General features: G+C 40.5%; 2 protein-coding genes across 5 annotated transcripts; one reads left to right on the forward strand and one right to left on the reverse strand.

Annotated features, from left to right (window-relative positions):
• Positions 1–1,399: 1,399 nt before the first annotated feature.
• Positions 1,400–10,429, forward strand: notum1b (notum, palmitoleoyl-protein carboxylesterase b). Of its 2 annotated transcripts, none has more exons than XM_005735721.1 (11): positions 1,400–2,126; positions 2,868–2,920; positions 3,008–3,103; positions 4,693–4,753; positions 5,631–5,689; positions 7,568–7,670; positions 7,749–7,940; positions 8,145–8,242; positions 8,335–8,482; positions 8,566–8,613; positions 9,367–10,429. In XM_005735721.1, exons 1-11 carry the CDS (start codon positions 1,765–1,767, stop codon positions 9,698–9,700), a joined length of 1,554 nt encoding a protein of 517 aa, XP_005735778.1. In that variant the 5' UTR covers positions 1,400–1,764; the 3' UTR covers positions 9,701–10,429. The 2 variants fall into 2 exon arrangements, with proteins under 2 accessions (XP_005735778.1, XP_005735779.1); XM_005735722.1 differs by having other exon boundaries at positions 8,335–8,431.
• Positions 10,430–27,455, reverse strand: tmc6b (transmembrane channel-like 6b). 3 transcript variants are annotated; one of them, XM_005735723.1, is made up of 22 exons: positions 27,378–27,455; positions 26,270–26,344; positions 22,316–22,479; positions 20,619–20,749; positions 20,290–20,445; positions 18,520–18,675; positions 18,311–18,419; positions 17,960–18,044; positions 15,822–16,073; positions 15,200–15,399; positions 14,975–15,119; positions 14,690–14,845; positions 14,141–14,319; positions 13,951–14,041; positions 13,749–13,846; positions 13,510–13,605; positions 13,340–13,415; positions 12,319–12,452; positions 11,526–11,702; positions 11,350–11,428; positions 11,144–11,230; positions 10,430–11,042 (listed from the first exon to the last, which is right to left on the reverse strand). In XM_005735723.1, exons 3-22 carry the CDS (start codon positions 22,369–22,371, stop codon positions 11,028–11,030), a joined length of 2,478 nt encoding a protein of 825 aa, XP_005735780.1. In that variant the 5' UTR covers positions 22,372–22,479; positions 26,270–26,344; positions 27,378–27,455; the 3' UTR covers positions 10,430–11,027. The 3 variants fall into 3 exon arrangements, with proteins under 3 accessions (XP_005735780.1, XP_013767006.1, XP_013767005.1); XM_013911552.1 differs by lacking the exon at positions 26,270–26,344; XM_013911551.1 differs by lacking the exons at positions 22,316–22,479; positions 26,270–26,344; positions 27,378–27,455 and adding an exon at positions 20,868–21,076 and having other exon boundaries at positions 20,619–20,769.
• Positions 27,456–27,657: the final 202 nt, after the last annotated feature.

A 27,657-nucleotide genomic window follows, 5' to 3' on the forward strand; every position in this document is an offset into this window, starting at 1 on the left:
TTCCTTTCATCATAAAAAAACCATCAAAGATCAAAATCAAATTACAGGCAGTGTGTGAATGTTAGTCATCAGAGGACGGTGGATCTGGTGAATGAATGGGGACTTTTAAAGATGAGCAGATGTAAAAGAAACAATATGGGAAAACATAGCTTTCTGGTGTTAAACATATGGCTCATGAGCTACATGTGTCCCACCCATAGGTCCAGTCTGGCCTCCTGGATGGCTTAACAAGATGTGAAAATCTCAGAGAACCTTTCACTTCACCAGAAGTTAACCTGTGTTTTAAAGTGGTTAAAATGAATCACATGATTGCAGTGGCTGTACAAACAATTCATTTTATCCAAGTTTCACCATCTTCTTAGAAAAAGAAGCTTTCAGGGATTAAGAATCACTTTTCTTTTGAGCCTAGATGTGCGGAATTATTCTATTCTATTTTTCCAGTGGCTGGAAAAACAAGATCTCCCAGAGAAGAACACACAAACCACTTCATACTGACAAAGATTGTCTTAATGGGGAATCATACAATGTTTTTATTGACCCAGCACACTTGAAATTAAATTGGTCACATATAAAATGACATTGACACCACTGATGAGTTCTCCAACCAGGCCAGCCAGTGCCGGTTCTCAAACTGCTTTGGGATTCTGTTCATGTATCTGTGAGGTTTAACGACACAATAAGAAGTCAGTTTTGGAAAAAATGGTTGTAAAGGAAAAGTAAAAAGTGGAGAAGATGAAGCGCTGGCTCACATTTACAATAAGGATGAGTCAAAGGTCTTCAATACAGTCAACAGTTACAACAGAGTTAATAATTGTCACATAATAATCTAAAACTCACATACCGCAAGCATAGATTAAATATTTTACTTGTCAGTAATAAGTGTTGATTTATGCTTTAGTGTGACTCAAAGCGATCTGTTCGCCCTATCGCTGTCTACACATACCACACTCATGATTTAAAAACTTCCAGCGACCTTATCTCCTGTTGTGAAATAGCCCAAAAGATTATCTGATTATCTATCTTGAGCCACAAACACAAAGAAAATGCAGTTTAACTCTGAAGCGCATAAAAAGCCGCAAAACATGTGCATCAGTGGCGTGACCTTCTGCAGCGGAACGGCGTGTCCAACTGCGTTTTTTACTCACACACTATGTTCATCAAAGACACTTCAAAGGCTGCGCGGTCATATGATGACACAACATCAAAGGGGCCGGGGGTATGAGTGAACCGACTGAGGGGGCGTGCCAGGCATACGCGCGCTCTTGGTGTGAGACCCACGCCCCGCAAGGAGCATCCGCCAACGATAATAACGATTGGCCCGCGGGAGTGAGAAGCACGGGGGCAGGCAGGGGGGACGGGGGGAGGAGAGGGGAGGACCTCAAATAAATTCCCTCTTCATCCGCAGCTTATAAGACCTGAACCAAAAGGCAACAGGTCACTGGATAGACTGAGCTGGACGGAACTTCAGAGATTTTTACGCACGGAAGAACCCGTTTACTGGACGAACTGCACGCGATTTAAGGAAATGAACTGGAACTGCACGCGCATTTTGCATGATTTTGAATCCAGATACCCATCTCTCAGGGCACCATGGAGACCCATAAACTGTTTTTACCCAGCACTGCTGGTATAGGAGACCGTTTGCTTGAACTCTCCATGCGCTTTCGAAGAACTTCCCGTTGATCTACCCACTCATAGGATATGCTGTGTTTTCTTCAGAGCCCACGCAAACACGCGAGGAACGTTCTCCAGTAATAATTAGAAATGCAGAGCCGTGGTGTGGCGAGAAACTCACTTGGACTGTCCGCGGTGCGCTCCTGCTTGCTGCTGCTCTTCATCCACTTGAGCGCACCAGTGGAGGCGAGGAGAGTGCGCGGCGGTCGGGCGCAAACACGGAGGGTGCAGCAGCAGCAGACGCCCCCGCCGTACAGGGAGCGGGTGGAAGGAGCAGAAAGCTTCCCGTTAGACTTCACAGCTGTGGAGGGCAACATGGACAACTTTGTAGTGCAGATAAAGAACTTAGCGCAGTCACTCTATCCGTGCTCTGCGCAAAAGCTGGACCAGGACATGAAGCTGCACTTTTTGAAGAACGTGTCCGTGACTTGCAACGACGGGTCACCTGCAGGGTAAGTGAATGGCCTGCAGATTCTTCAGAGTTTCCTAATCACCTACAGGCGTGATTTAAAACCACAGTTTTGTCATTAATTGGTACGAATCTGAGACAAGGAGGGGCAGATACACCCAACACCCGATCTGCGTTTTACTACTGGTTTAGATCCGTGTGCTCCATTCCCGTGTCACTCCGAATGTGACCAAAATGGATCAAAGGATCAGATCAGAGAGAGCGCCATGCACGCTGCAAATTAGCGCGTACACGAGAGGGAGAGCGCGAGCGAGGAAGAGAGAGGGGCATTTATTCTTGCTCTGGCGACTTTACGATATAGCAAAATTAAGAGTAATGACAACAAAGATTATAACTAATAATAGTTCAAAGCTTTATGGGATCACCAGTTAATTCCACTCAATGTCAAAGTTTTTAAACTCTGTTCCAAGTGTAGATTATAATATATTGTGGGCCAAATATGAATTAAATCGCTGTGAATGAGATGACACCCGCATCAAGTGTGAGTGTTCGTGTGCTGCCAGCAGCATGGTGAGTTTCCTGTCGCTATGTGAAAAAACACAACCGGACATGTGCGGGTCTGCAGTACCCTGGCTCCTACAGAGAAGCTTAGTGATCAGAGCCAGATCTGTCAGCTCAGGATAACAGGAAGCATCCCCAGTGTGTGGAGACTGTTTGAATCCATTCATGAATGTGTAAATACATCAGCGCTTTCACGCTGCTTTGTTTTGCTGTTCTTGTGCAGTTACTACATCAAGGAGTCAAAAGGAAGCAAGAGGTGGCTGCTGTTCCTGGAAGGTGAGGATGAAATACACCTGATTCAGACCACACGGGGAACTCAGTGCAGCTATTTGTAACCTGTGTGTGTGTGTGTGTGTGGTTCAGGTGGATGGTACTGCTTCGACAGTCAGACCTGTGAGAGCAGGTATGAGACGATGAGGAGACTGATGAGCTCCACCAAGTGGCCACTAACCAGAACAGGTACAGGTCCTACAGTGTGTGCTTGCAGCATCCACTTCTACACATTGCCGTCTCTATCTGGCTGCTCATTTACTAACAGCTCGCAATTTCTTTTCCTTTTCCGAGGCTGCCCAAATTGACACATGGCATTGCTTCTCTTCCTCTCCATCATCATGAAGTGTCCTTGGAAGCTGACTGTAGTAAAACTCCATTAAACAACAAAAATGCTTGTTATCATGAGCCAGAACAGCTGTAGTTATTAGAGTATACAATTAATGAAAATTACTGCTGTCTGAATAAATAAAGCAAGCACACCAAAACAGGCTCCACCTGTTAACCTCTAGAAGTTTCCTTGGGCAAGATACTGTATTTAGTTGTATGTACTTCTGAAGAACCGACACATCCTCTTGGATGAAAAGGAAAAATTTTTCAGGAACCTAAAGAAGCCCAGTTGCTTTTTAAGCACTCCTGACTTTCATGCAGTGGATGAGAGAGAACCTACATAGACATACAGTGTTGTATCTTGCTCAAATAAACTTCCAGAGTTAAACAGACGGGGATCAAACCACTGACCACAAGAAACACTTTAGCATAATTTATACTAGTTTTTGATTTGTAGCCTCAGTTTCACGATTTTAGCTGACAGAAGTGGCACCCAGAGCGGTCTTCTGCTGCCGAAGCCCGTCATGTTGCACATTTAGAGATGCTCCTCTGTATACTTTGCTCATAACAATAGGTTATTTGAGTTACTGCTAAAGCTCAAAGCAGCCTGTCCATTCTCCTCTGACCTCTGGCATCAACATGGCATTTTCATCCAAAGAACTACTGCTGACTGGATAGTTTTTAATTTGGGGGGTCACTTCTCTGTAAACTGTAGAAATGGTTTTGTGGGAAAATGCCAGTTGATCTGTAGTTCAGAAAATACTCAGACCAATCCATCTGGCACCAATAATAACTTAAAGAAGCTGCTTAAATCACCTTTCTTCTCCATTCTGATGCTCGGTTTGAACTTCATCAGGTCGCCTTCATTTTGTCCACATGCCAAAACGCACTGTGATTTGCCCATTCGATATTTGCTTTAATGAGGAGTTGTACCTAATGAAATGTTCTGTGATTATAGCCAGGCATGAAGGCGTTCCCTGGTTTGAGCAGATCTTGTGAATTCTCTGCACAGCCTCACAGAGGCTTCACTTTCCTCAGCAGGAAATAAAAACTTCCTCTGAATGAATGAGATCCATTGAAGTGTTTGCGTTTCCACTTTAGCTGAGATCGCACTAATCATCGTGAGTCAAACTCTCTGGTTGTTTCCCTCCAACCATCAGGGAACTCCTTGTTTGTTTATGAGTCTCTCCCTCCGACTCTGTATACTTTACACTGGTGGCCAGTGCAGCAGCCACACAGGCTCTTTAGTGCCTACGTGTAAATGCTGACCAAAGCAGAGAAAGTTAACGACTGTTTGTCGCAGGGGAATCACCTTCAACGGTAAAACACAAAGCAGGATTAAAGAATTGTCGCAGCACATCTTACCTTTTTCTGACCTCTTTAACTTTACAGTTTATCTATACAGTTACCATCATGTCACATCTCATCCATCTTCCCTCCTTTCACAGGAAGGGGAATTTTGTCTCCACAGCCGGAGGAAAACCCTCACTGGTGGAACGCCAACATGGTGTAAGAAAGCATGCCGCTCCTTCTCTGTACATTTAATGCTTTTGTGCATTTTCCCTCTCATTTTTTTTTCAGGGATAATTCCTTCACTTCTGTCAGAATTAAAATCTTTAGTTTGTTTGTTTTTTAACATTTTGGTTGCTTCATATGAATATTTTCAGTTTGTGATCTTCTCTGTGATAAATATATACTTTTACTTTGAAGTACAAGCTCTAATTTGAAAGAAATGGAGTCAGTGTTGCCATGGCTGAGGTGATACTTGAGACAGTGAACTACTTCTCATGGGTTAATGCAAATTTAGCATACTAAAGAAGATTATTGCCTAGAACTATGCTGTTTAAATTTGATACTAAGTTACAAATAGCATTAATTATTGGAAAACTTTCCATTTTATGTCTTTTATATACAGTTACAGTGGTGGATGAGTGATGGGGTCAGCATATATTCAGCATAGATAGCCAAAAATAATGAAATATGTAGAATGTTAAGCCCAATCCTATCACACTGTAGGAATGAATCATAGAAATAAAGCAAAGCATCTTCAGTAGTGTGTCAAAAAATGAACATATGGAGCTGGAATTTAGCATAGCCAACACCCTTTTAAGCTTAAATGGTTTATTTGCAAGTTTCCTTGCAGTTATTGATCATTTCATTTAGAATATATACAATATAAGATACACAGTGATGTTGTTTTTGTCATTATTGCCCGGCTGTCTGCACACACTTGTGCTTGTTGTGTCCTGTCTACTGTCACACAGCCAACGGGGCTTTTTAATCTGTCAGCATCATCAAACCTAAATGTCTAAACGAGTCTGGCTGCGATTCCAGGTTGCCTGTGTTCTCCTAACAGTGTTTGTCTCTCTCCCGCGCCCCCCCACAGGTTCATCCCGTACTGCTCCAGCGACGTGTGGAGCGGAGCCACCCCGAAGACAGATCAAAGTAAGACCCAGTGCGTGATCGCTCAGTGTGTGAGCTTGTGGCTCTGGTTAAGAGAAGGATTTATAAAGAAAGATTTATCAGTGGAGTCAAAGGGCTTCGTGTGTGGAGCCTCTTTTAGCTCTCAGATCTATAAATTTTTTAGCTTCCTCTTCTGGTTTATTGAAAACCTCATTATATTTTATTAGATGCGTTTCAGGCACTTGGAAAAACATCTTTGATTTACAGCGTTACAAACCAACCCACATTCACTCATCTGTTAAAACTGCAGAAATCAATAAAAGGAGGCGAAAAACAGCATTTGGAGAAATATTCACCCCTCCTGCAACTCTTTCCTCTCTTTTGTGTTTCGTCACACGTGTACGAGCTTCATACACACGAATAAAAACAAGTCCCTGCTGACTTTGGCTTCACACAGAACAGGCCTCAGTCTCCCATGTGGAAGTCCTCTGGGTAACTCGCTGTGCCCTCAACTTAACCCGTAGACCAGCGTTGTCACAGATTTTCACTTCACTTACTACGATAAGAAATCTATGACATTATCACGACATTTATAAATAATTTAAAGTAATTAATATAAGCTTTATTGACCCTGTTGAATTGGGCTGCAATTATTTCTTTGCTCTCAGTGTTCGACAACAGACAATACTGACAAAATCAGCACACATAGCATTTATATGTGCAGCAGTGCAAAGTGTGGACATGTTGGAATAAATAGGGGATGAATTTGTTACTATCTATAAATATATGTATACATGTACAAAGGAATACAAAAAAAACAATTACACAGTTATTTATGCTGTCGATCTTTTTTACAAAATATTGAGATTTCTTCTTCTTCTTTTTTAAAATCATAGGATATCGTTGCTATGCAGTTCTCATGACAACCTATGATGACAAACAAAGACACAATCCATAATCATTAGTGACTTATCAATCATAAAGTTGCCACTTTATCCTTTTTGTCTCTAACAGTGAGTGCTTTCTAGCTATCATTCATATGCATTCATACTCTGATGGATTCGTCGGAGAGCAAGTCGAGTTTAGTATCTTGCCCAAGGATATTTGGCATGCAACCTGGGGGAGCCAGGGATCGAACCACCAGCCGATCAGCAGCTGACCTGCTCTACCTCCCGAGCTACAGCCGCCCCTTATCGTTTTTTCACTTACCCGGTGAGGTGGGGAGACGAGCCCCCGAGCGGGCTCTCACTTCTGGTGTCAAGCGTCCGGCAAGCGTTCATAGCAACGTTGCTTTTTGATCCTTCGATGTCGGCTCTTCCTATCATTGTGAAGAAGAATTCTAACAGGGACCATAAATTATAAAATTAGCACCATGATGTATTCATTAGGACTTCATACTAGTGCATTATTATTTATTTATTTATTTATTTATTTTATAAGAAACAAACTCTTTTTCCAGAAAAAAATAAGCCCCCTGCTGGCCATTAGAAACAATGTAGGTTTAAGCCGCTTCACTTTTCACATCAGGAGGCTTTATCCATTTTTAATATACAGTCTATGGTCCTATCCCTTTACCTTTTTTCTCTTTATACTGTCTCTCCTGATCTGATATGAAGGCCAAGGTCTCCTATCTCAGTCTACACTCTCTACATCCTGAGTACAGCCTACTGCATCAACAGTCTTAAAACAGTAGATCCTTTGTGTTGTGTGAGGTCATTCAGTTCAATTCCTTTTATTTATATACCACCAAATCACAACAAGTCACCTCAAGGCCCTTTATACTGTAAGCTCAAGACTACTCAGCTGCCTGTCTCCACGACTAAGTATAAATCCAGGCTTCAGTGTGCCATGTGGCCTCATGTTTATAAATAACTATATTCATTTATATTCTATTCATATTTTATTTCTATTTATTCTCAGGTGATTATGCGTTCATGGGCTCTCTGATCGTTAAGGAGGTGGTGAATGAGCTGCTGACAAAAGGGCTAGAAAACGCCAAGGTTCTGCTCCTGGCAGGCAGCAGGTTAGTTCAGCTTCATGTGCGTCCGTGCTCTTCACCAAAGGCGGCTGCTCACTGTTAACTCACTGTTTGTGTCTCCAGTGCCGGTGGGACAGGTGTCCTGCTGAATGTGGACCAGGTTGCAGAGCAGCTGGAGACCCAGGGATATACAGGGGTGCAGGTCAGGGGCTTGGCTGATTCTGGATGGTTCCTGGATAACAAACAGTACAAATTCACAGACTGCCTGGATACAATCAGCTGTGCTCCCACTGAAGCCATAAAGAGGGGAATCAGGTAAGATGACGACGATGCTCAAGGAGTGATATAGTGACTTTTTTTCCCACCAGAGTGTCTAAACGTTTTTTTTATTTAGCCAATACTATCCCTGTGTAGTAGCATGAAGCAGTGAATGAATGAAGGATTGAAGCTACAACCAAGAACTGTGGGAGGGACGGCCAGATAGATTTGGAAAATGTGCGATGGTTTATGTTTGTGCAGGTACTGGGGAGGACTGGTGCCAGAGAGCTGCAGGCAGGCTCACGTGGGAGAGGAGTGGAACTGTTTCTTTGGATATAAAGTCTACCCCACATTAAAAAGTGAGTCACCACACACCCCAAGCTTCTCAGCTAGACAGAAGATGATGCGTCATTTAAAGTCTGACCCACGGAACATCCTCTCTACCCTGCAGGCCCGGTGTTCGTGGCGCAGTGGCTCTTCGACGAGGCCCAGCTGACGGTCGATAACATCCACCTGACCGGACAGCCCATCCACGAGGGCCAGTGGAGGTACATCCAGAAATTGGGGCAGGAGCTGAGGCTTACGCTTAGTGACGTACCGTAAGGAAGAAAAACGCTCATACACGCTCACAGATATGATAAGACTTCAGTTTTTCTGACACTCTGCTCGTTCTGATTGACAGGGCGATGTTTGCACCGGCATGCCTGTCTCATGAGCTCATCACGAGAGCGTAAGTAAAAATCAAACCATAGATAGATAAATAGTGTAAATTTATACATAAATTGTACAGTGAGAAAATGAACCAGATCTGTGAATTGTAGTATTTCTGATTTTAAGAATAGTGGATTTGTGTGATCTCTGTAATCAGTTTTATGGATTATCCTTATGGCCCTTTTTTTTGCAATATGAAGACTGATGACAGCGAACATTTATAAGTATTGCCCCTAACCTCTGCACTGTAAAGCAAATACAGTGAAATCTGAACAATAGAGAACGTGGAGTGATTTCACTCAAAATTGAAATACTTCCTGAAATGTTGTTACGTATATGATTTATATGGGACTTCCAGCTTTTTTTTTTTATCATCTATCATCACACCAAGAAACTTTTGTTTAAGAACTTTTTCATTTTCCACATCATCTATATGAATCTGCACTTGTCAGTTTCTTTGGGAATTCCCAAAAAGAATGATTTTAGTTTGTCGAACTAAAAAGGTCCCTGTGCTGCACCTCACTGTCCCAGAGTTTCCCAGACTAACAAACTGAGGTCCTTTTGTTGTCTGTTTCCCTGGACATAAGGCAGGGATCCATACCCGTCCCCTCCAACTTGTGTCTCCATGAATTTTACTAAATGCACTTGAGAAATCAAACTATGAAATACTCATGAATCATCAGTTTCTTATACTTGAGCGCACTTTTCCTGTGGACTGTTCTTCATCTTAGTAACCTTTGCTCCATCACTTTTGGTCTTCCCATCACTGCAGGGACTGGACGGACATCCGAGTGAAAGGAATCTCCCTCCCCAGAGCCCTCCACTGCTGGGACCGCAGCCTCCATCACAACCTCCACATCAACAGCAGCCACAGCCACCAAAAGCACGTGACCCCTCCCGTGAGAGGTTGCCTTCTACAGCTGATCGACAGCTGCCCGTGGCCGCACTGCAACCCCTCCTGCCCGACCATTCGGGACCAGCTGACAGGACAAGAGATGAGCGTCATCCAGTTCCTGAAGCACATGGGCTTTGACGTGCAGAAGATGGCTCAGCAGCAGGGAATGGAGCCCAAGAAGCTACTGGGCATGCTCAATAACGGGAACTGAGACACTTTTTCAGAAGAGTGGATGAAAACTGAGATATCCACCAACAAAATAAACACACAAAAGTGCCTCATGAGTTTTGACAATATCGTTCAGCTGAATACAATCAAACCAGTGTTTGAGCTCTTAAACTACAGTATATGAGATCACATCAGATCAACATAACCTCCATAAATATGCAGTTTTATGTACTGTATCATTTATATGTGCAGGTCCGTCTCCGGAGTTTTGATGGGAAAGACTGGAAACACTTCCCAGTTTGTTGTTGTGGATTTTTCCAGCATGCTCTTTGTGGGACTTGGTGCTCACCTCTAAAATATCCAGTTCAGAAACCCATCTACGGTGCTGCTGTTTCAACCCTTCACCAAATATGCTGCTTTTTTTTTTCTCTTTATGGAAAAGATAATTTAATGGGTAATATTTACTGATATAAAGATGAAATATTACTTTGTTCTTCAGGCCACGGTTAAAGGATTTATTTATTTTTCTACTGAAGAGATCTTTTTATATTTCCTTATGGTCAAACAGTTAACCACCTACATACCACCAACTACATATTTGGCTTTTTACCTGCATGTTTGTTTAAAAAAAAAGAAGAAAGAAAGAAAAGTGTATGCTTGTAGAGTGCATTATGTCCATACTGTTCTTCAGGCTGTAAGCCTTATATTTTGTTGTATGGCAGTAGTGCCCACTCCTTTTAAACGCACTAATAAAGACAAATACACGCTGAAATATGACAAAAAGATAATTTACTTACAAAACAGAACAGTGGCAGTTGTCACCCCAGAAAAAAAATAATAACATCATTTACAACATAAACACACTCACACCAACAAGTAATAAATCCAGCTACAGCATACATACTAACACACGGTAGAATATCTTTCCAGTAATAATAAACTTTTGTTCACATTTGCTATAAAAGTGCTTCTAAAAAAGGAAGGGCTAAAGATTTCTTGTTATGCTGCCCATTTTATTATTACAGAAAGATTTACCTGTTTCATCCGCTTGTTGAGCTCCTCAGACTGTTCTCTTCTGTTCTTTCCCTCTCATATCCCACCACTGTGACGCTGCCTTTTCTTAAACTCTTTATCAGTCTGTGCATCTTTAAAGTAAACCAGCAACATCACAAGTAACATTCACGTAGATAAATAAACAGTCCCTTGTCCTTCTAACTACACACACTTCAACAATCTGCGTTTGGCAAAATGAAACATCTACTGCTGCATAGTGATTTTGAGTTCCTGGTTAGTATTCCAGTTTTATCCACACAGGTTTAAAATTTCTGTGCTTGGTGGACTGAGGTTTGTCTTCTGGAGAATCAGCTGCCTCAACATGTAGAGTCCTAAAAAAAAAAAGGAAATAAGATGGAAGGTAAGAAAAAGGTTGGATGTGCAGTCTGGTGTTGTAGCATTAGAAATGTTGGTGGTTATAAAGGTGACCGACTTGGCTTTTAAGACGTTTTCCAGCATCTTGTTTCTGCTTGTGGACAGACTGCAGCCGATTGATCAAGAACTTTTTATCTTCTCCCTCCTGAAGACACGCAGGAAAAAAGAAAAAGTACATTTCAGTGTATAACATCCTAGCACTGTGGTAAACTTGGACCGAAAAAACCCCCAAGATCTGTATTTGAACACTAGGTGGTGCCTTACATTTTGTATCTGATCCTGGAGTAAACTGATGATCTTCCTTTGACCGTCCACCACCTGACTATGGAAGTAGATCACTATCCTGATCAACAGAAAATCACAAAACAATCAAGTGTTTAAAAAGATAACACTGCTATCAGTGATATAGATCGTGTGTGTGTGTGTGTGTGTGTGCTCACAGAAAGATGCCTGCTCCCACAAACAGGAAAAATGGGTTTTCCACAAAATATGTGTGAGCCTTGGACAGCACGGACAGGCTGGGATTATCTTTTTCCAGTATTTCCATCCAGTGTTTTCCCGCCTTAAACATTGTGTCAAGCGTACGAAACGGACCACACGATGTAGACGGTGTGATGCTGAAGACACAGAAACAACAGATGTGTGAATGCCTCGAGTATTTGTACAGACCGGAAAACAAAAGACGAATCAAGTTCTGTTTCTTATTGTTGGAAAAAGTTTTTAGAAACTAACCCAGCCATGAATTTATAACCCTTCACTAAGGCTGAGCTCACATGTGTGTTTGTATCCATTATTCATCTCTTAGGGATACAGTCACATTACAGGGACCTGCCTCCCTCTTAGTGTCAAAAACACGATCTCCTCAAGGCGACCACTTAAATTCCAAGGTTTCCATTGAGGTTTCCAGCTGTTGGACTGAGAACATTATCAGTTCTGGGTTACTCTCAGAGCTGAGAACCAATCTGTTCTTCAAAATCAAACCCATTCGCTCTTTGAAGAACAGTTTGACACAAAAAAGCTACTGTTTGCTTAATAAAGCGCTTCGCAGATTGTGCTGTGCTGTAGGTTGTTTTTTTAGGATTATTCTGCATTTGTGATTTCACTGGAATAGATAAATGACCTGGTTTCATTCATGCAGCATTAATGTTGATGTGAACATGCCGGAGTTGCAGATGTAGTAGCTAGAGAAAAGGAGGGGGTTAAATCCTCTTTGAGCTGCCTGTTTGCGAGTACCTCCACATGGTATATGTGACACACACGGAGGCGCCGAGGAGGGAGGGGATGCAAAGGAGAGTGATGAAGATGGTGGTCATCTGGCTGGCTCTGTATGGCTTCCTGGGGGCCTGACAGTTCAACATCACACTGCTCTGTGGAATAAAGAAATAACACAAGAGCTGGGGTCAGAGGTCAATGCCTTCATAAGAAGTGTCAGAGGTTCAGGAGAAAGGTTGACAGTGAAGATGTGTCCCACTGAGCTCAGTGTCTACAGGCAAATTAAAGGTAAGACAGCAGAAGCGAAATACAATATTTTAAGTACAATTTACAATGCTGCTTAATTAATCGAACAATGAGTCTACAGACATGTGAACACACGATTTAACCATTTTGTATAATAACTGGTGTGTGCAGATCCGTCCTGGATAGCTGCCTCCACACGGGTCTCTGCTTTGCCTTATCCAACCTTCCACAGCTGCCCAGAGCCTGACTGGAGGAGGGCCCAAGCCAGCACCCCAATCAGGCTCCAGGCAGCTGGTTTATAACGAAAGTCAAAACGAAAGTCAAGCTTAAGCTGTGCTTTCAAGTGAACAACGTGCCTTTGGCCTCATTCCAGTTTGCATCCAGATTTTAAGGTTTCCTGGTATTATGTCCTGTGCTACAGGATATTTATGTTATTTCTTGTAATGTTGAGGTCTGTAACGTGCTTGTTTTGTTCCTCTGTATGACACACCTGCAAAACAGCAGGAGTTTTGGCGAGACAGTGATAATTCACTTCCCCGAACGCCACACTGCAAGTATTTTGAGACACTGGCAGGATGCTGCTTTTCCACCTTTGATGGTTAAGAGTCAGGCTTAACTATTACCCTTCTGTTATAAGTTCCTTTTTGTTTTGTTTGGTTCTTTGTCACACCACCACCCTGTACCTCTAATTAGCTCTCACTAACTCTTTTGCAACAACAAACAAAAAACAGTTCCACCTTGAGCAAGTTTTTTCTGATTTTCTTTTTGAATGTCAGTGTCTCTTTTGTGCATTTACCATCTTTATGTAGAAGACCAGAAATAGTTTGAGAATCTGCACCACAGGCAGGACTGGACTGAAGAGAACTCCCAACCTGAAGAAACACAAACATAATTCTCATCCATCAGAATGAAGAGCTTGTCGCAGCAGGGCCACTTCACTGTGTGCATATCTAAAGAGATTTGTACCAGGCTAACGTCTGTCCATAGATGAGATCCAGAACGTTCCTGGCGATATCAAACACTGGTTTCCTCTTCCTTTTCAGCACCTTTTCAGAAAACAACCTGCCAAAGGCCAGAGGAGACATGAGATGAGTTAATGTAATAAAAGAACTTGACTAAAAGTACATAAAGAGATAAAAGTTTAATTACATTTAATGACAGAAAAAAAAAGACAAACCAAGAAAGAACTTGTTGAAGTGACCCACCTCCAAAGTAACTCGCCAAACAGCGTGTCCAGTAGAGTGAAGATGAAGTCCATGAGCAGGAAGCGATAAAGCTCCTGACCCACAAAATCCTCCCAGCACTGAGATAACAGACATAGTCAAAACAAACTTGTGATTAGAAACCCTTTATTCACACAGTTGTCTACTCTGGTAGCTTCAAAGTGTAATTTCTTGTTTATGTTACCGTCAGGCCAATGCTTTTGTATTCAGGAGCCACCCGACCCAGCCAGTGGAAGCAGAGAATTCCAAGCATGCTCATCTTCAACATCAAATTCCTAGAAAACACAGAGAGAGAGAGACTGTTAACAACCAAATCCATCAGTTCTGTACTCTAACCTCTGACATTACTCAACCACATAATGCTCTGCTCGTACCGGCCAATGGCGACATATGCGAAAACAGAAGGTGACTCATAGGTCTCCATCCAGCCGACGAGGTTGAACAGGGCAGGTAACAGCAGGTTAATGACAGAAACCACCGTAGGCAGAGACAACAATTTGGCCTCTTTCATCAAAGGGTTCACGTAAAGATTACGATGGTTTTGCTGCAGGTCCTAAGCAGGAAGAAACAAGGTGTGGATAAGCTGTTCAGTTACATTACTGGAAAATATTGGTTTGATTGAGCAATATTTTTAGTCGATACATATCATGACTGAACCGGACTATAATCATAGATGTATATAAATTTGAAATGAATGAAATTGTAAGAAAAGTGGGAAATATAAGATGTATAAATAGATTAAATTCATTTTAGAAGCAGCAGGAGATATTTAGATGTTACTGTGATGCTGAAAACGTGCACCTAGTCACTAATCTGTGTGATATACAGGAAGTACATCCCGTGTTAACAAGCTCCCTGTTTAAAGAGACATATGGAACAAAGACTTTATGACACACTGGGGAGGACAATCCATCCAGCCTCACCTTGTGGATAAACTCAGAGAAGTAGTAAACGCCAGCCATACAGCCAGTGGTGCTTGCTATGCAGATTGTCCATGCCACTCCATGAACCATCAGCCTACAGAACCTTTTGCAGAAAGTGCTCTTGGTATGCTTTTGAGTCAGCTCTGCCAGCAGCTCCTGGTGAGGGGGCAGGAGAAGGATGGTGTGAGGGAGAGATACAGACCACAATGAATGTTTCAGGTCAGCACATTCCTGCCAGTCAGCGTCTACAATGTGAACGAGCATCGTGTTTGTTTGCATGCTTACCTTGAGCTGTGTGCCGATATTTTCAGACATGATTTGAACAGACTTCTTCTTGATGACTTTAAAATCCCAGCAGCTGAAGGTCTTCATAGTCAAGATACTATTAGATTTGTTGATTCTGAAGCTCCGACCAAATGTTTTCGACATGCTGTTGGGAGATGACGTGTAAACAACAAAAAAGCAAGACTGATGTGGATACAGTTGTATGAGGTCTGTTTTTATCTGTACCTGTATACAAGGATGATGCATGTGATGAAAAATGCCATTCCAATGGTGAAAAAGTATGCGAGAGGCATGTTGTAAGAGAACTGCTGTGAGTCACTTGTCAATGTGGAGGCATTTTGTCCTCCCCCTTCATCCCTGGAGCGCCTAGGCAGTGTGTAGTTAGCGTAGTATCCATAGTACATAACGGTATGTGAGAAAGAGCCCTGAGAGAAACACAAGAACAGAAACTTCTTTAGCTGTACTTTACAAGCAAGTACAGGCAAATATAAATAAACAAACACAGTGAAAGGTTAACAAATTGCATTGCTCCAACTTGGGAACAGGAACTGCCTGGAAAAATAATTTTTCGTCTTTGTTCTTATTATTACTACACTTCCTGTAAATAAGGGAACATATCAAATTCTTAAATGCTATTTGTTATGCTCATTTCCAAATCAAGCAGCTAAAATTATGTTTGATTGTATTGTTTCTTTGTATAGTTCAGTGCAAAATTATCCTTATTTATCTTATACTAGGCCTTGGTGCAACTCCTCAGTTGATCGATCCATCTATCCATCCATCCATTTCATATGAGCACTTCAAACAGTGAGTGATACTGCAACAGTCATTGCAGCAGACAACTTACTGCTCCAGTGAGGAGCTCCAGTCCAGAGAATGATGTCGTATCCCGGTATGGAGGATGCACAGCCTGAGGCAGCACCAGGAACGCACCCGTAACCAGGAACAGGAAGACATTAAAAAAGACTAGGGTCTTGAGAAAGAGAAAGTACGAGAGGACTCCAGTCCCGAAACGCCCGCTCACTCTCTTGAGCAGCGTTTGCCACGGCTGAAGAGAGTGCAGGAAGGACAACCAGCTGTACCAGCTCTTTCTTGCAGCCTGGAAGAAGACCGTTTAAAAAAAGTCAGGTGGGAAAAATAAATAAATCACTGTAGCAACACAAGACAAACTGGACGTGTGTTTGTGGTTTTCTGAGACGCTGTGACTCATATGGAAAGTCATAAATGCTTGGGCAACAGAGCAATCACACTGGTAGGAACACCTACAGGAAATAACCACCCCAGCTGCAACATGAAAGTCAAATGTTCCATTTTCATGTGACACATTTACAATAGCATGTCACACCCTTAGAGCATCTTGAATAAATCTTTAATATTAAATAATGTTTTATAGGATCTTAAAAGGATGAATTGTGAAGTTTTGATGGAGACAGATCTTGCAGTTGTTACATATAAAACCATGAAGACAGGTCGAACGCTTCCCCCCCGCTGCTGACAATTAAAGCTGAGTTAACAACCTGTCCCTTACTACCACATAATGAATAAGCACTCTTACACATTGTAGCTATCATGCTACATTTACTACATAGCTAAAGTTTGAAAGGCTCGTGTCGCGACTCAAATGCTTCTTTGGTTCAGGTAGGGTTTACATTTTGTCAGTACCTTGGAATTTCTGTAGAAACGTTTTGCAAAGTAACAAGCTGCACATTACACAATATCACACCTATACCCCACACTCCTCTACACCTCAGGACCTTGGGCACATTTATCCACAAATGAAATGAGTTTCATTTGTGTTTCCATGTTATCACACCTCAGTGACCCTGACAAGAATAACCCAGCTTAAACTCCAAAAAAAAACAAAAAACAGAGGAAGGAATGCAGAGGAGACAGATATGCTCATTTATGATTTTATGCTTTGAAATGTGGTTAGAGCAGAACTTAATTTTTTAATCTTGCACTAGCCAAGTACTGACAATTTACACAATCAATCACATATGGGAGATAAACATGACATGTGTTTGCTGACCAGCCCCTGAGCCTTGTGGGGTTCTTTCTTGCCAAGTATGTGGATTGCTCATGTATTTGAGTTTCAAATTCTTAGTAAATATATTTAAGCTTAAGTTTTTCTTTAGGCATTTCCCGTTGATTTCTTTATTGTTCTGGTATATTGAGAGTCTTAGTTGTGGTATTTTTGAGTCTTTGGTTTCTGTGTTTAGTTTAGAAATATTCTACTGTTGGGTTTTAGTTTTGTGTTACTTTGTGTTGTGGTTCAGGCTGATTATTATCAGTAGCCCTGGTCTATTCAGAGTGTTTTTGTTGTGACTTCCTTTGTCTTAGTTCCATGTTCATGCTTCAGTCCTTTGTCTAAGTGTTAGTATTCATGTCTGTGTTAGTTTCATGTTTAGTTTTCAGTTTTATTTAGAATTTTATTCTGTGCTTCCTCTCTGCCATCCAATGACAAGCGAACTTTGTTCTTATTTTGGACTTGCTAACAGTAATGTTCATATGAGTGAAGGAACAGTACCTTATAAACACAAACACAGAAATCCAAGTACATGACAAAGAGGTTATACTCCAGAAACTGATTATTGATAAGACGCAGCAGGAGAACAGGATGCAACTGAAAACAATGATGGGAGCACAATGTGCAAACTGTGCACTTTGGGTCGTCATCTCTACAATTCTCAGCAGTTTGTAGGACAAACTAATCCCTCACAGCAAGATATTATTTGTCACATAAATACTGATTGTATTTGTTTTATACAAGTATTGACACTTTTTCCCTCTCAAAATAAAAAAAATGTAAAAAAAAAGACAAACGAGTTAAAGTGAGTTTTGAACTCAGTGTGGGCAAGCGTTTTTTAAATCTTTTTCCCCCTCACTATTAAAAATGCAAACATAGAAACACAACTATAACAGTTTCTAGTTTCCTTGGATCTGTTAAGGAATCTAAAAATCACAGCAATACAAAGGATAACTTACAATGATGATGTAGTATTTAAGTTGACTGCAACAGGAAAGCTTCTTGTTGGAAAGTATCCGTTTCTCCTTCTGCATTACTAAATTCCTGTATACAAAAAACAACAAAGGATCATTTTCAGTGACATGATGTGAAAGAGTATTTACAGACCAGTAAATATAAACTTTGTAAATACTCTAATGATATCAAAGATTGTAGATCATTACATTTATTTGCAGTGTTTAAAATCCAGTATACAGTGAGAATAAGATGTGCAGCTAATGTCAGAAAGAGTAGAACTAAGCAGGCAGTCAGTTTATGTGGCTGCAAACATAAATAAAACACAAAAGAAGCGATGACTACGAGCAACATGCCTGATTTCTTTCTTCTCAGCGACACTCAGAGGCATTCCTCGAAGCATCCTCACCCGGTCGCTCACAGGCAGGTTCTGCAGGTTGTTCACCAGACGTTCCCTCTTACTCACTATAACAAACACAAGCGACATCATTTATATTACATCATTCTAATGCAGTATAATTTAATCAGAGTAAACAGTGCACATCACTCGTCTGACAGCCTCCACCTTCTGCATCTGTAGTGTCCCCCTCCATGCCGTAGCTTCGTATGGACGGTCTAGAGGAGGGAGAGAAGTCCCGGATGGAGGGTCTGGTCTGCCGGCGTCTCCTAAGCTTCAAGGTCTTGTTGCAGTACTGAGAGATGATGGCTCCCCTGTTGCGGCCTGCAGAAATGGGATCAACAACAATTATTTCCTCGAAGGAGTTTCATGAAACCAGAGAGCTCTTCCAACTTCTTGTTTCACCCAAACAAGAAGTTGGGTGAAAGAAGAAGTACATTAAGAAGCACCGTTTGATGCAGATAAACTGCTAAAGCTTTAAATCATGCAGACATCTTGTAAACTTTGTGGCAAGCTAACAGAAGCCACCTCGTCTCTTTCTAGCAGCTACTTCCCTGCAGCCTGTGTGGTAACTCTAAAGGGAGACAAAGCATTTACTGCACTACATTTATTTTATAGCTGTAGCTACTCTTTATATAAAATATAAATATAAATAATTTATGTTACATTCTTAGAGATTAAGCTAGCAGGTTTACAAAAAAAAAAAAACTTTTTTGGGTGGCTTGGCGTGTATTAAAAGTCTGGTATATAGTCTAAGTCTATATAACCTCCCAGTTGTGTTTCACATGCTTAAAATATTGCACCATGTTGCAAAGAGATAAAGCAATCTTCATTGCCACCCTGTTTCTCCTGAACTGCCACAGACAGGAAGGTGATAAACGAAATGCTTCCTGCTGAAACACATCAACACCATGTTACATCAAGCAGTAACACCATGTTAACACCTGCTACACCAGTACCTCATTTTACTGGTCAGCACTGCCCTGTCCACTACAGTGGTATACTGAGCATTTATTTAGCAAGTTACTTTAGAATATGATAGAATATACCATACTGAATTCATTAAGTTACTTTCTAGGGCCACCTAATTATTTTACACTCAGCATAACATTAAATAACATTTATTTATTTTAAGTTGTTTTTTTTAAATCAGTTTATTTTTTAAGCTATTCCAACAAACAAACAAACAACCAAACACCCAAAACAAACAGATAAGCAAAAAAACAAAACAAACAAACAAACAAAACAAACTTTTGGGAAAGATAAAGACGATCTTATCCATTTTTTTTTTTACAATTTAAATATTTTTTAATTAAAAAAAAAAAAAAAGGGATAAGAAAGCTCTTTGAAAAAGACCAACTTTCAGACAGTATTTTGTGTTTTAGGTCTGTATATTTCTCAGAAACTACTGCAAACATGCTTCTAGAACACTTTGCATTCAGGATTTTGACTGGATTTCAACATAAACCAAACTGTGGTAACAATTCTCATTTCTCATTCTGTGGTAACTGTTTGAGAAGTCTGATATTTTTCAATAATGTAAAAACAAAAGGAAAACAGCATATAGACTGTGTGAGACTGTTTATGATTTAAGTTAGTTGTAAGAACATTTTTTAAAAGAAACGTGAAAATGTTCTGACTTAGAGCTCTGCAGCTGTTACATAGTTTTAAATCTGACTAAGCCAACACACTATTAGTGATTAGTGCTGGATGGATTGCACTGCATGCCCGACATGATTCAAGTGAACAGTCACCACACTGAATCAGCATGTGTCAGAAATCCTAGAGAGGAGTGTCAAAATTATATTAAAACACATGTTGGACACACACAAAGTAATCCAGATGAGTGTGCTCATAAGGTTTTAAAACAAACTGATTTATTTATTTCTATGTATAATACTCTCCTCATGATTAATAGTTGCTTGTTGCAGGACTCACCAATGGTGCGACTGGGCATGGAGGACAGGATTTTCAAGGTGTCCGAGGACCAGCCTTCACCTTGGATGGGGTCCATTTCACCACCATCACATTCCAAATCACTTGCCCCCTGCCTCCTCCTATGTTCATGTTCAGGGCCACTCAATGGCATATTGTCTGAGGATAGAAAAACAAATAGACAGAAAATGATCCCTTTGCAATTCAACGCAGCATTGAAAGGTATTACAAGTGGTAAAGACATTTTAGGCATGAAGAAAGAGAATATATATTTTTTATATAAATGAAAAATAAGAGTTCATTCATCACATGCAAACAGTCTTTCTTTTTACCTCGACTCTCCTCATCCAAATCACTCTGCAGCTGCTGCAGCTCCAAGGCACTGGATGCTGCTCCATTGTCACTGTGTTCTGCAATTAGCTGCTGAAATGAATCGTGAACACCTTCCTCATCTGCCGGACTCCTGACAGAGAGACGCACAGGCTTGAGGACCGATAAAAAAGGAAATAGGGTGGTACAGACTAGGCTAGATTCAAAGGCTTCAAAGTGCTCTGAGGGGCAGTGACCACTGAGTAACCTACAGATAAAACACTTTCTGACTTAGTCATCAGTGGCCCCGGTGGGAGTGGGAGGCTGCGAGCCTCTTCCTGCACCATCTATATCACATTTGGGCAAAACAAACAAACAAACAAACAAAAAAGCGCAATACACAGTCCAATGTAAAAGTCTCAAGTCATCTCTCATTTTTGCTTCCAAGGAGCCAAAGTTTGTTTTTTTAAGTTGTCTTGAGTAATAGTTCTCCAGGCTTTCTGAAGGTCTCTCAAAAATGCCAAAAATTACCTACAAAGTGATTCCCAAAGAGCTACAAGCCAGAAACTTTGCATAGATTTGCATAGAACTTTCAGGAAAATGGAAAATTACAGGCAAAAGAAATGCCAGGAATTTACAAAAATAAACAAACAAAAAAGACCTGCCACGGGACACAATTGTTGCATCTGCTTCTTTAACTGTACCATCTACTGTTCAAAGCTTCATCAGAAATGATCTCATTGGAAGGATGTTGAGCTGTTCTTAAGTAAAGGAAACAGGGGATGGTATGCCAGATTACACAGGAACTGAAATGAAAGTCAGCGACACCATGTCTTATGGAGCAATGAATCCAAATTAGACATGTACAGAGGTCAGGAGAGAGGTTCAACAGCGAGTATGAAACACACAGAGGAGGATATGTCGGGCACCAGTCTGTGTCTGGGGAAACTTTTCATACGCAAAATGTTTCATAGATGGTAAAAAAAGAAATATCAGACAAATATGACAATTCACACTCACGAATGTGACCATGTTGTTCATATTTTATCCGTTTCCATTTACTCATGCAGCCATGCATTAAATAATAAAAGTTAATGCGTGCATTACGTTGACTGTGTGCCAGACTGACACAAAGTTTAAACATTTTCTAACAAGGTTCTTGGTTTTGGCTTATTGTAAAATCATTTTAACCAAAATGTATTAGTTTTAACATATTTCAGCACCATGTCCTGTCTCTAACTAGTTGCTGTGGGGCTGTGGTTCCTTGCCTTGTATCCCAGTCAGTCAGGCCCTCTTAGAAAAAGAAAAAAAAAATTGCCTACTCGCGATTTAGATACTGTACGCCTAAGCCAGCTGGAGAGACCATTTGTCTTTTTAGAAGGACAAACAGCAAGTTCGCTTCCCTTTGACTTCTACACAGGAATTAAAAGAAGCAAGCATGCAAACAGTCATGATCTGTTCAACCAAACAGAAACAAGGACAATAAAGTGGAGCTTAGCAGCTGGTCGCATTGTTAAAAAAAAAGAAAAGGATAGGGGAAAAAAACGACAAAAACTCTGCACCAGAGTACAGGCTGATCTGCCTTCCCATTTAAGCCTTCCCTCCCGCTCTCACGGCCTTCACGCTAAGAAAAAAAAAATAACGACAAAATCAAAATGAAGAGTGTGAAAACAAAACAAGAGTAACATGAAGTGACACAGAGCCCTACAGTGACACTTACTCCAGTCCAGCTTCCATAAGCGGGTGGCTCAGGTCAAAGTTAACATTTCGGGACATTTTCCTTCTCTGCCGACAGTCTCGATGTATCCAGCTGTAATTCTCAGGTTCACACCCGCGCCTGCTCAGACCTGCCTTCTACTTCCACCATGGTGTTTGATCTTTTACCTGGGAGGAGGGGGGGAGGATTAGAAGGTGGGGCGTTAGTGTTAGAGATAAAGGGGAAGAAAATGCCAGCGCACTTGCTTGGAATTTGATTGCCCCGGTCTTGTTGCTGCTTGCCCTGAAAGATTATTAAAGTTACAGGTGTGCTTAAGTGCAAATGTGTATCAAGTGTCACTGCACTGTCAACATTACAAAGAGAATAAAGTGACCTGCATGATGCATCAGGGAGACTTGCTCTGAGGAACTGTGTCACTTTGTCTACAATTCTGAGAGCTCCACTATGGTGCGGTTTATAATAAGGCCTGTGGCCAGAGTCAGATGGCACTGTGTCACCAGTGACATGAATATTTATGAATGACACATGAACAGAGACAGACTAACACATTGTATGATTTTTCTATCAGATCGTGTCATATAAGAGATTTTGAGGAAGCATGTTCGATGGCTTGTTTGCCATTTAAATGGAACATTGTTCACTTGATTTTCTACTTTTATTTCTGGTATATGGTAATCTAACCTTGGAGCAGCTATAAATTCTGCTCTTTGGACATGATAGCTGACTGTAAAAACAAACTCCACCTACTTCAAAGCTAGGAGGCACAACACATCTGGGAAGATAAAATGCGATATTAAACTAAAAGAATAAAATAAAATAAATTAAAACATTTGGCTTTTGGTAACAGTGACTGACAATTTACAATCTAAATTTGGTCAATAATTAATGATTTTTCCTCGTTCTTATTATAAAGGTAACTTTTCTCTTGACATCATTTTAGAAGATTTTCTGATTAATAATTTGCCAAGAAAGTCCCTGATTAACCCTTCTCTATCCATTATTATAACTGATCTAAATTATATCTAAGCATTATTAATAACACTTACAGAAAATTAAATGTAGGATAATAAAAAAATAGAAACACCTCTCCACAATGTCTTCATATTTTACATATTTATGGTTGTGGTAAAAAACAAAACAGCAAACCCATACATGTTGGTGTTTGTTTTGTCAGTTTGTCTCTGGCTCACAGCTTTTTATTACATACTTGTCACTTTTGGAGCATAATCTGTCCTTATTCTTTAATTATTTCCCTCAAATGAGGTCCAGTGGTTTGAGGGATGCTTGCAATGCACCTATTACTTCTTTCTTGTTAAAGAAAGATTGGGTGATATAGAAAATTGTGTTTGTGGTTCATCTCTCACAATATCTGTGTTACAATACTTAAAAAGCACTTTGAGTGGTCAGAGAAGAGAAGTGGTCTATTTACTAAATGATTTAAAAGCCATTATAAAAGCTTGAATGTATCTCAATTATTAATGGAGATAAGAAATTACAATATGGATTTTAGAGCCAACTTAAAAAAAACAAAACAAAAAAACCAACCCAACAGCACAATAATTTGTAAGATTGTTCAGAATCATCTCAACCTTATGGGTTTAATTATCAGATTCTCAAACAACAGACAACTGGTCTGACAACATAACAGAGGCTATCTGTGAAAACAATTTCAACTCCATCAAACATTAGATCCACTTCCTGTTTACATGCTCCCACACTAGAAACATTAGCTCAACAGTGCTCATGATAAGCAAATATAAAAAAACAGCTGAGCTGGAGCTGGTTTGCTAAGACTATAATGCTCTAGTATGATACATGTGAGTATTTCCTTTGCATGTCTCTGTGGAGATCAATTAGCAGATAATGCAAAGCTTATCATTCAATAAGCTATCAAAACCCACACACTCATATAAGAGGAAACTTAGGTTCCAATCATTCTCAGAAATCCCCACAAACTAATCTATTGCTCAACCACCAGAGAGATCATTCTCTACCAAGCTCTTACCCTTGTCACATAAAACCCAGAAAATCAGTCATGTGCCACACTTTTTAATCCGGTGATATCCAGTCATGTAAATAAATGGCCTTCAATATTGTTTGTTCTTCAGGGAAACTTGATGAGCCAGTATAGTGCTAACAGGGACACACACACACGCACACACATTATAAATGGCTGTCCTGACCCAGATCACTGCAGTAAGAACATCAGGAATTACTACACTGGATGCACGCTCTACTTGGTGAGCTTCAGGGGCACCGCCATCCTTTACGGCTGCCACATTGGTTTTTGTCATGAGCTTCATGAGCAGAGTTACGTCACCACAGCCCTGTCACCGGTACGGTTTCCTAATGCAAACAGCATTTTTCCAGTCCTCTTACTTTGGTTTTTTTCCCCCCCATTTCCCCAGTCCCCCCCTTTTTTAGTATTTTTTTTTTTCCTCTGATCATTTTCAACTCTTTCAACAATTCCAGCATATTTAGCCAGAGCAAATCTGCAGTGACACAGCAGATAAATATCAGCCACTGAAATCAGTACATATCATCTTATTTTCCTAATATGACGTATATAAATATACATCATACGACTTCTTAACTTTTGACACAGATAACCAGAATATATGAAATGAAATTAACATGAAACAAACATGATGCTACTGCAATAACGGTATGCATCTTTAAGTAAAATTCAATATCGATCATTTTTCATTGTTATTAATAACAATGAAAACTTTGGGGTGCATCCTTTCTTCAGCTTCTGATGTCAGGCATGGCAGAAAACAGGTGGACACCACTGGTTTAATGTGATTGCCACTTTGAAACTGTACTGCTGGGCCAGCAACAAACAAAGGGTGCTTAGTTTAATCATTCCACATGAATGATGATCCACAAACATAAAAGACAAGACCTGGATTGCTGGTTCTCTTGGTTTTTGCTCTGTGTGAACATATGCAGCATGGAAAGAGTTGGGAGGAGCTCTGCATATCAGTCCAGTCACCAACTAAATGACTCCATGGCTGAGAAATGCCAAATTACCAATTGTTTAATTTTTTTTTTACTGCGCTTGCTCTTTTCAGGCTCTGTTAGGACAATCTACTGCACACATATGGTTTCCCTCCCTTTCAAACATACTTTTCCGATTACCAAATTGTTTCCAGGATCATGTTTCTGCACCCATTTCTTTCCATATGCATTTCACGCGCATAGCTTGTTATGCAACTAATATTTCTATCTCAAATTTTCACTTCTGCAGGGCAAACGAACAAAGCAGGGTCATACAACACTGCTCAGCTTGAGTCACTCTCTGTATTTTGTCATACTGTTTCTCCTATTTCAATGTCTAAGTGCAAATAATATTAAGGCAGTCCTCTGAGAGCGTACAGTCAGTGCAGGATACCGTGGGAATGGGTCAAACGGAGAGCCAGGCAGGGAGGTCAAAGTTGATCTTAAAGACAGCCAAACAAAATAAGCCAGAGAAAAATGCACACAAGGAGTTTGATGTAGGGTTGCTTGAGTATAGTACAAATGTTTTGGTCAATATGAACAATCATTCATGCAGATTGAAATGCAACTGTAATTGAACTGAATACAAAGGCACAAGTAAAAGCTGAGGAGAGGGAATTTGGGTTTTTTGGAGTAACGAAAGCAAAGCAGGAAGGGCTAAAAGACAAAACTAGGGTCTTTTACAAAGCTCAAAAAGTAGCACGAACATTTGGACAGATCCAACTGGAGGGCCATGAAGAGGAGTTTAACCAAGTCAGAATGAAGACACCACACTCCAAAAATCAACACACTGTATGAGATCATAAAATGGTCTGATAGTATACAAAAAGGAATTTCTCCACCCTTCCAGCTTTCAAAAACTGAGAAGTGAGTACTGAGAAAAGCCAACAAGAGGCAGCAGCAAAGCCCAAAGTTGCAGTTAACATGGCAGCAAAACAAAGACTTGGATTACAATACCTCAAAGTTTGAGTGAAGCCTCGTGAAAGGATGGAGAGAAAGAGAGGTAGATTTTCTTGCAGCAACTCTGCTTAACTGTAAAGGAAATAAAGGTTGGGCGAATGGGCATATGATGAGCAATAAAAACTGTAAAGATCATACCGTAATAGACAATAATGCAAATGTGCATGCAATTAACAAAGCCAGGCATGCACGCACGTACACACACACACACACAGCAGTCACACTGTTATTCAGGCCCACAATAGTCTCTTTAATTCAGAACAGAGGACTCTAAATGATAGGTTTACTCCTGGCTACATCACAGAAACTGCAAACTACAAAACAGATTTAAATGAATGCCAGTAGTGCACCTATTACATCTTCCTTGTTAAAGAAAGATTGGGAGATATAGAAAAAATATGTTTGTTTATCATCTCTCACAGTATCTATGTCTGAATACTTAAAAAGCACTTTGGGTGGTCAAAGAAGTGCAATGTACTTGGAGGTCTATTTACTTAATTATTAAAAAGCTAGTATAAAAGCTTGATCTTAATTATGAATGGAGATAAGAAATTATGGTGAGGATTTTAGATCCAACTTTTTTTTTTTTAAACAGCACAGTAAATGGTAAACTTGCTCCGACTCATCCCAACCTTGTGCGATCAATTATCAGCTTCTCGACAAACAGACAACCGGTCTGACAACATAGCAGCGCTATCTGTGAGAACATTTTAAGCTCCAAACTGCAAACTGAAACACAGATCAACCTTTTAATCTGAACGTATCTGCCAATTTGGGAAAACGGAGACCGTTGAAAAAAAATCTGCCGTAACACAACACACAACAAAATGCTTATTCAGAGATTCCGACGCTGTAATTACATCCGCAGGCTTTTCTGCTGAACACAGCTTACAGAAACAAAAAGAGCAGAGTCACAGAGCCCTTTAAAAACACCAACTTCTCTCTTTGCCGTCGGTTAGCTTAAACTCGAACAAGAGGCGGTCGACAAGTTGCAGAAGACTGAAGTTGAACTTTAACCAAGTTGAGTAGAAATTACAAACAGGAGCAAATGAAAATAAACAGCAGCTAAACTCTCAAAAAAGAGTCACCAAACGTATTCACTCACCTACTCAGAATCGTAACAAACCCGCTTATCTTTAGTAACCGACCGCTGTCAGTCATAACACTCGGCACACTAAACTAGACGGCGGGGACAAACCATTAAAGGATGCTGGGGTTCTACTTTAATATAAAAACTAGTAAAATTATAAAATATAAATTACTTCACTCATCGAAAAACTAAGCTAATACCTTATTGTGTGATATGATTTCCAAACGATTTAACATACTCATCTGTAAGACCCGTAACTGATAACAACGTAATGTAAATTTGACCCCCCACAGAG

This window comes from Pundamilia nyererei, unplaced genomic scaffold (assembly GCF_000239375.1).
Source record: "Pundamilia nyererei isolate P.nyererei 1_Seehausen unplaced genomic scaffold, PunNye1.0 scaffold00065, whole genome shotgun sequence".
Taxonomy (NCBI): Eukaryota; Metazoa; Chordata; class Actinopteri; order Cichliformes; family Cichlidae; genus Pundamilia; species Pundamilia nyererei.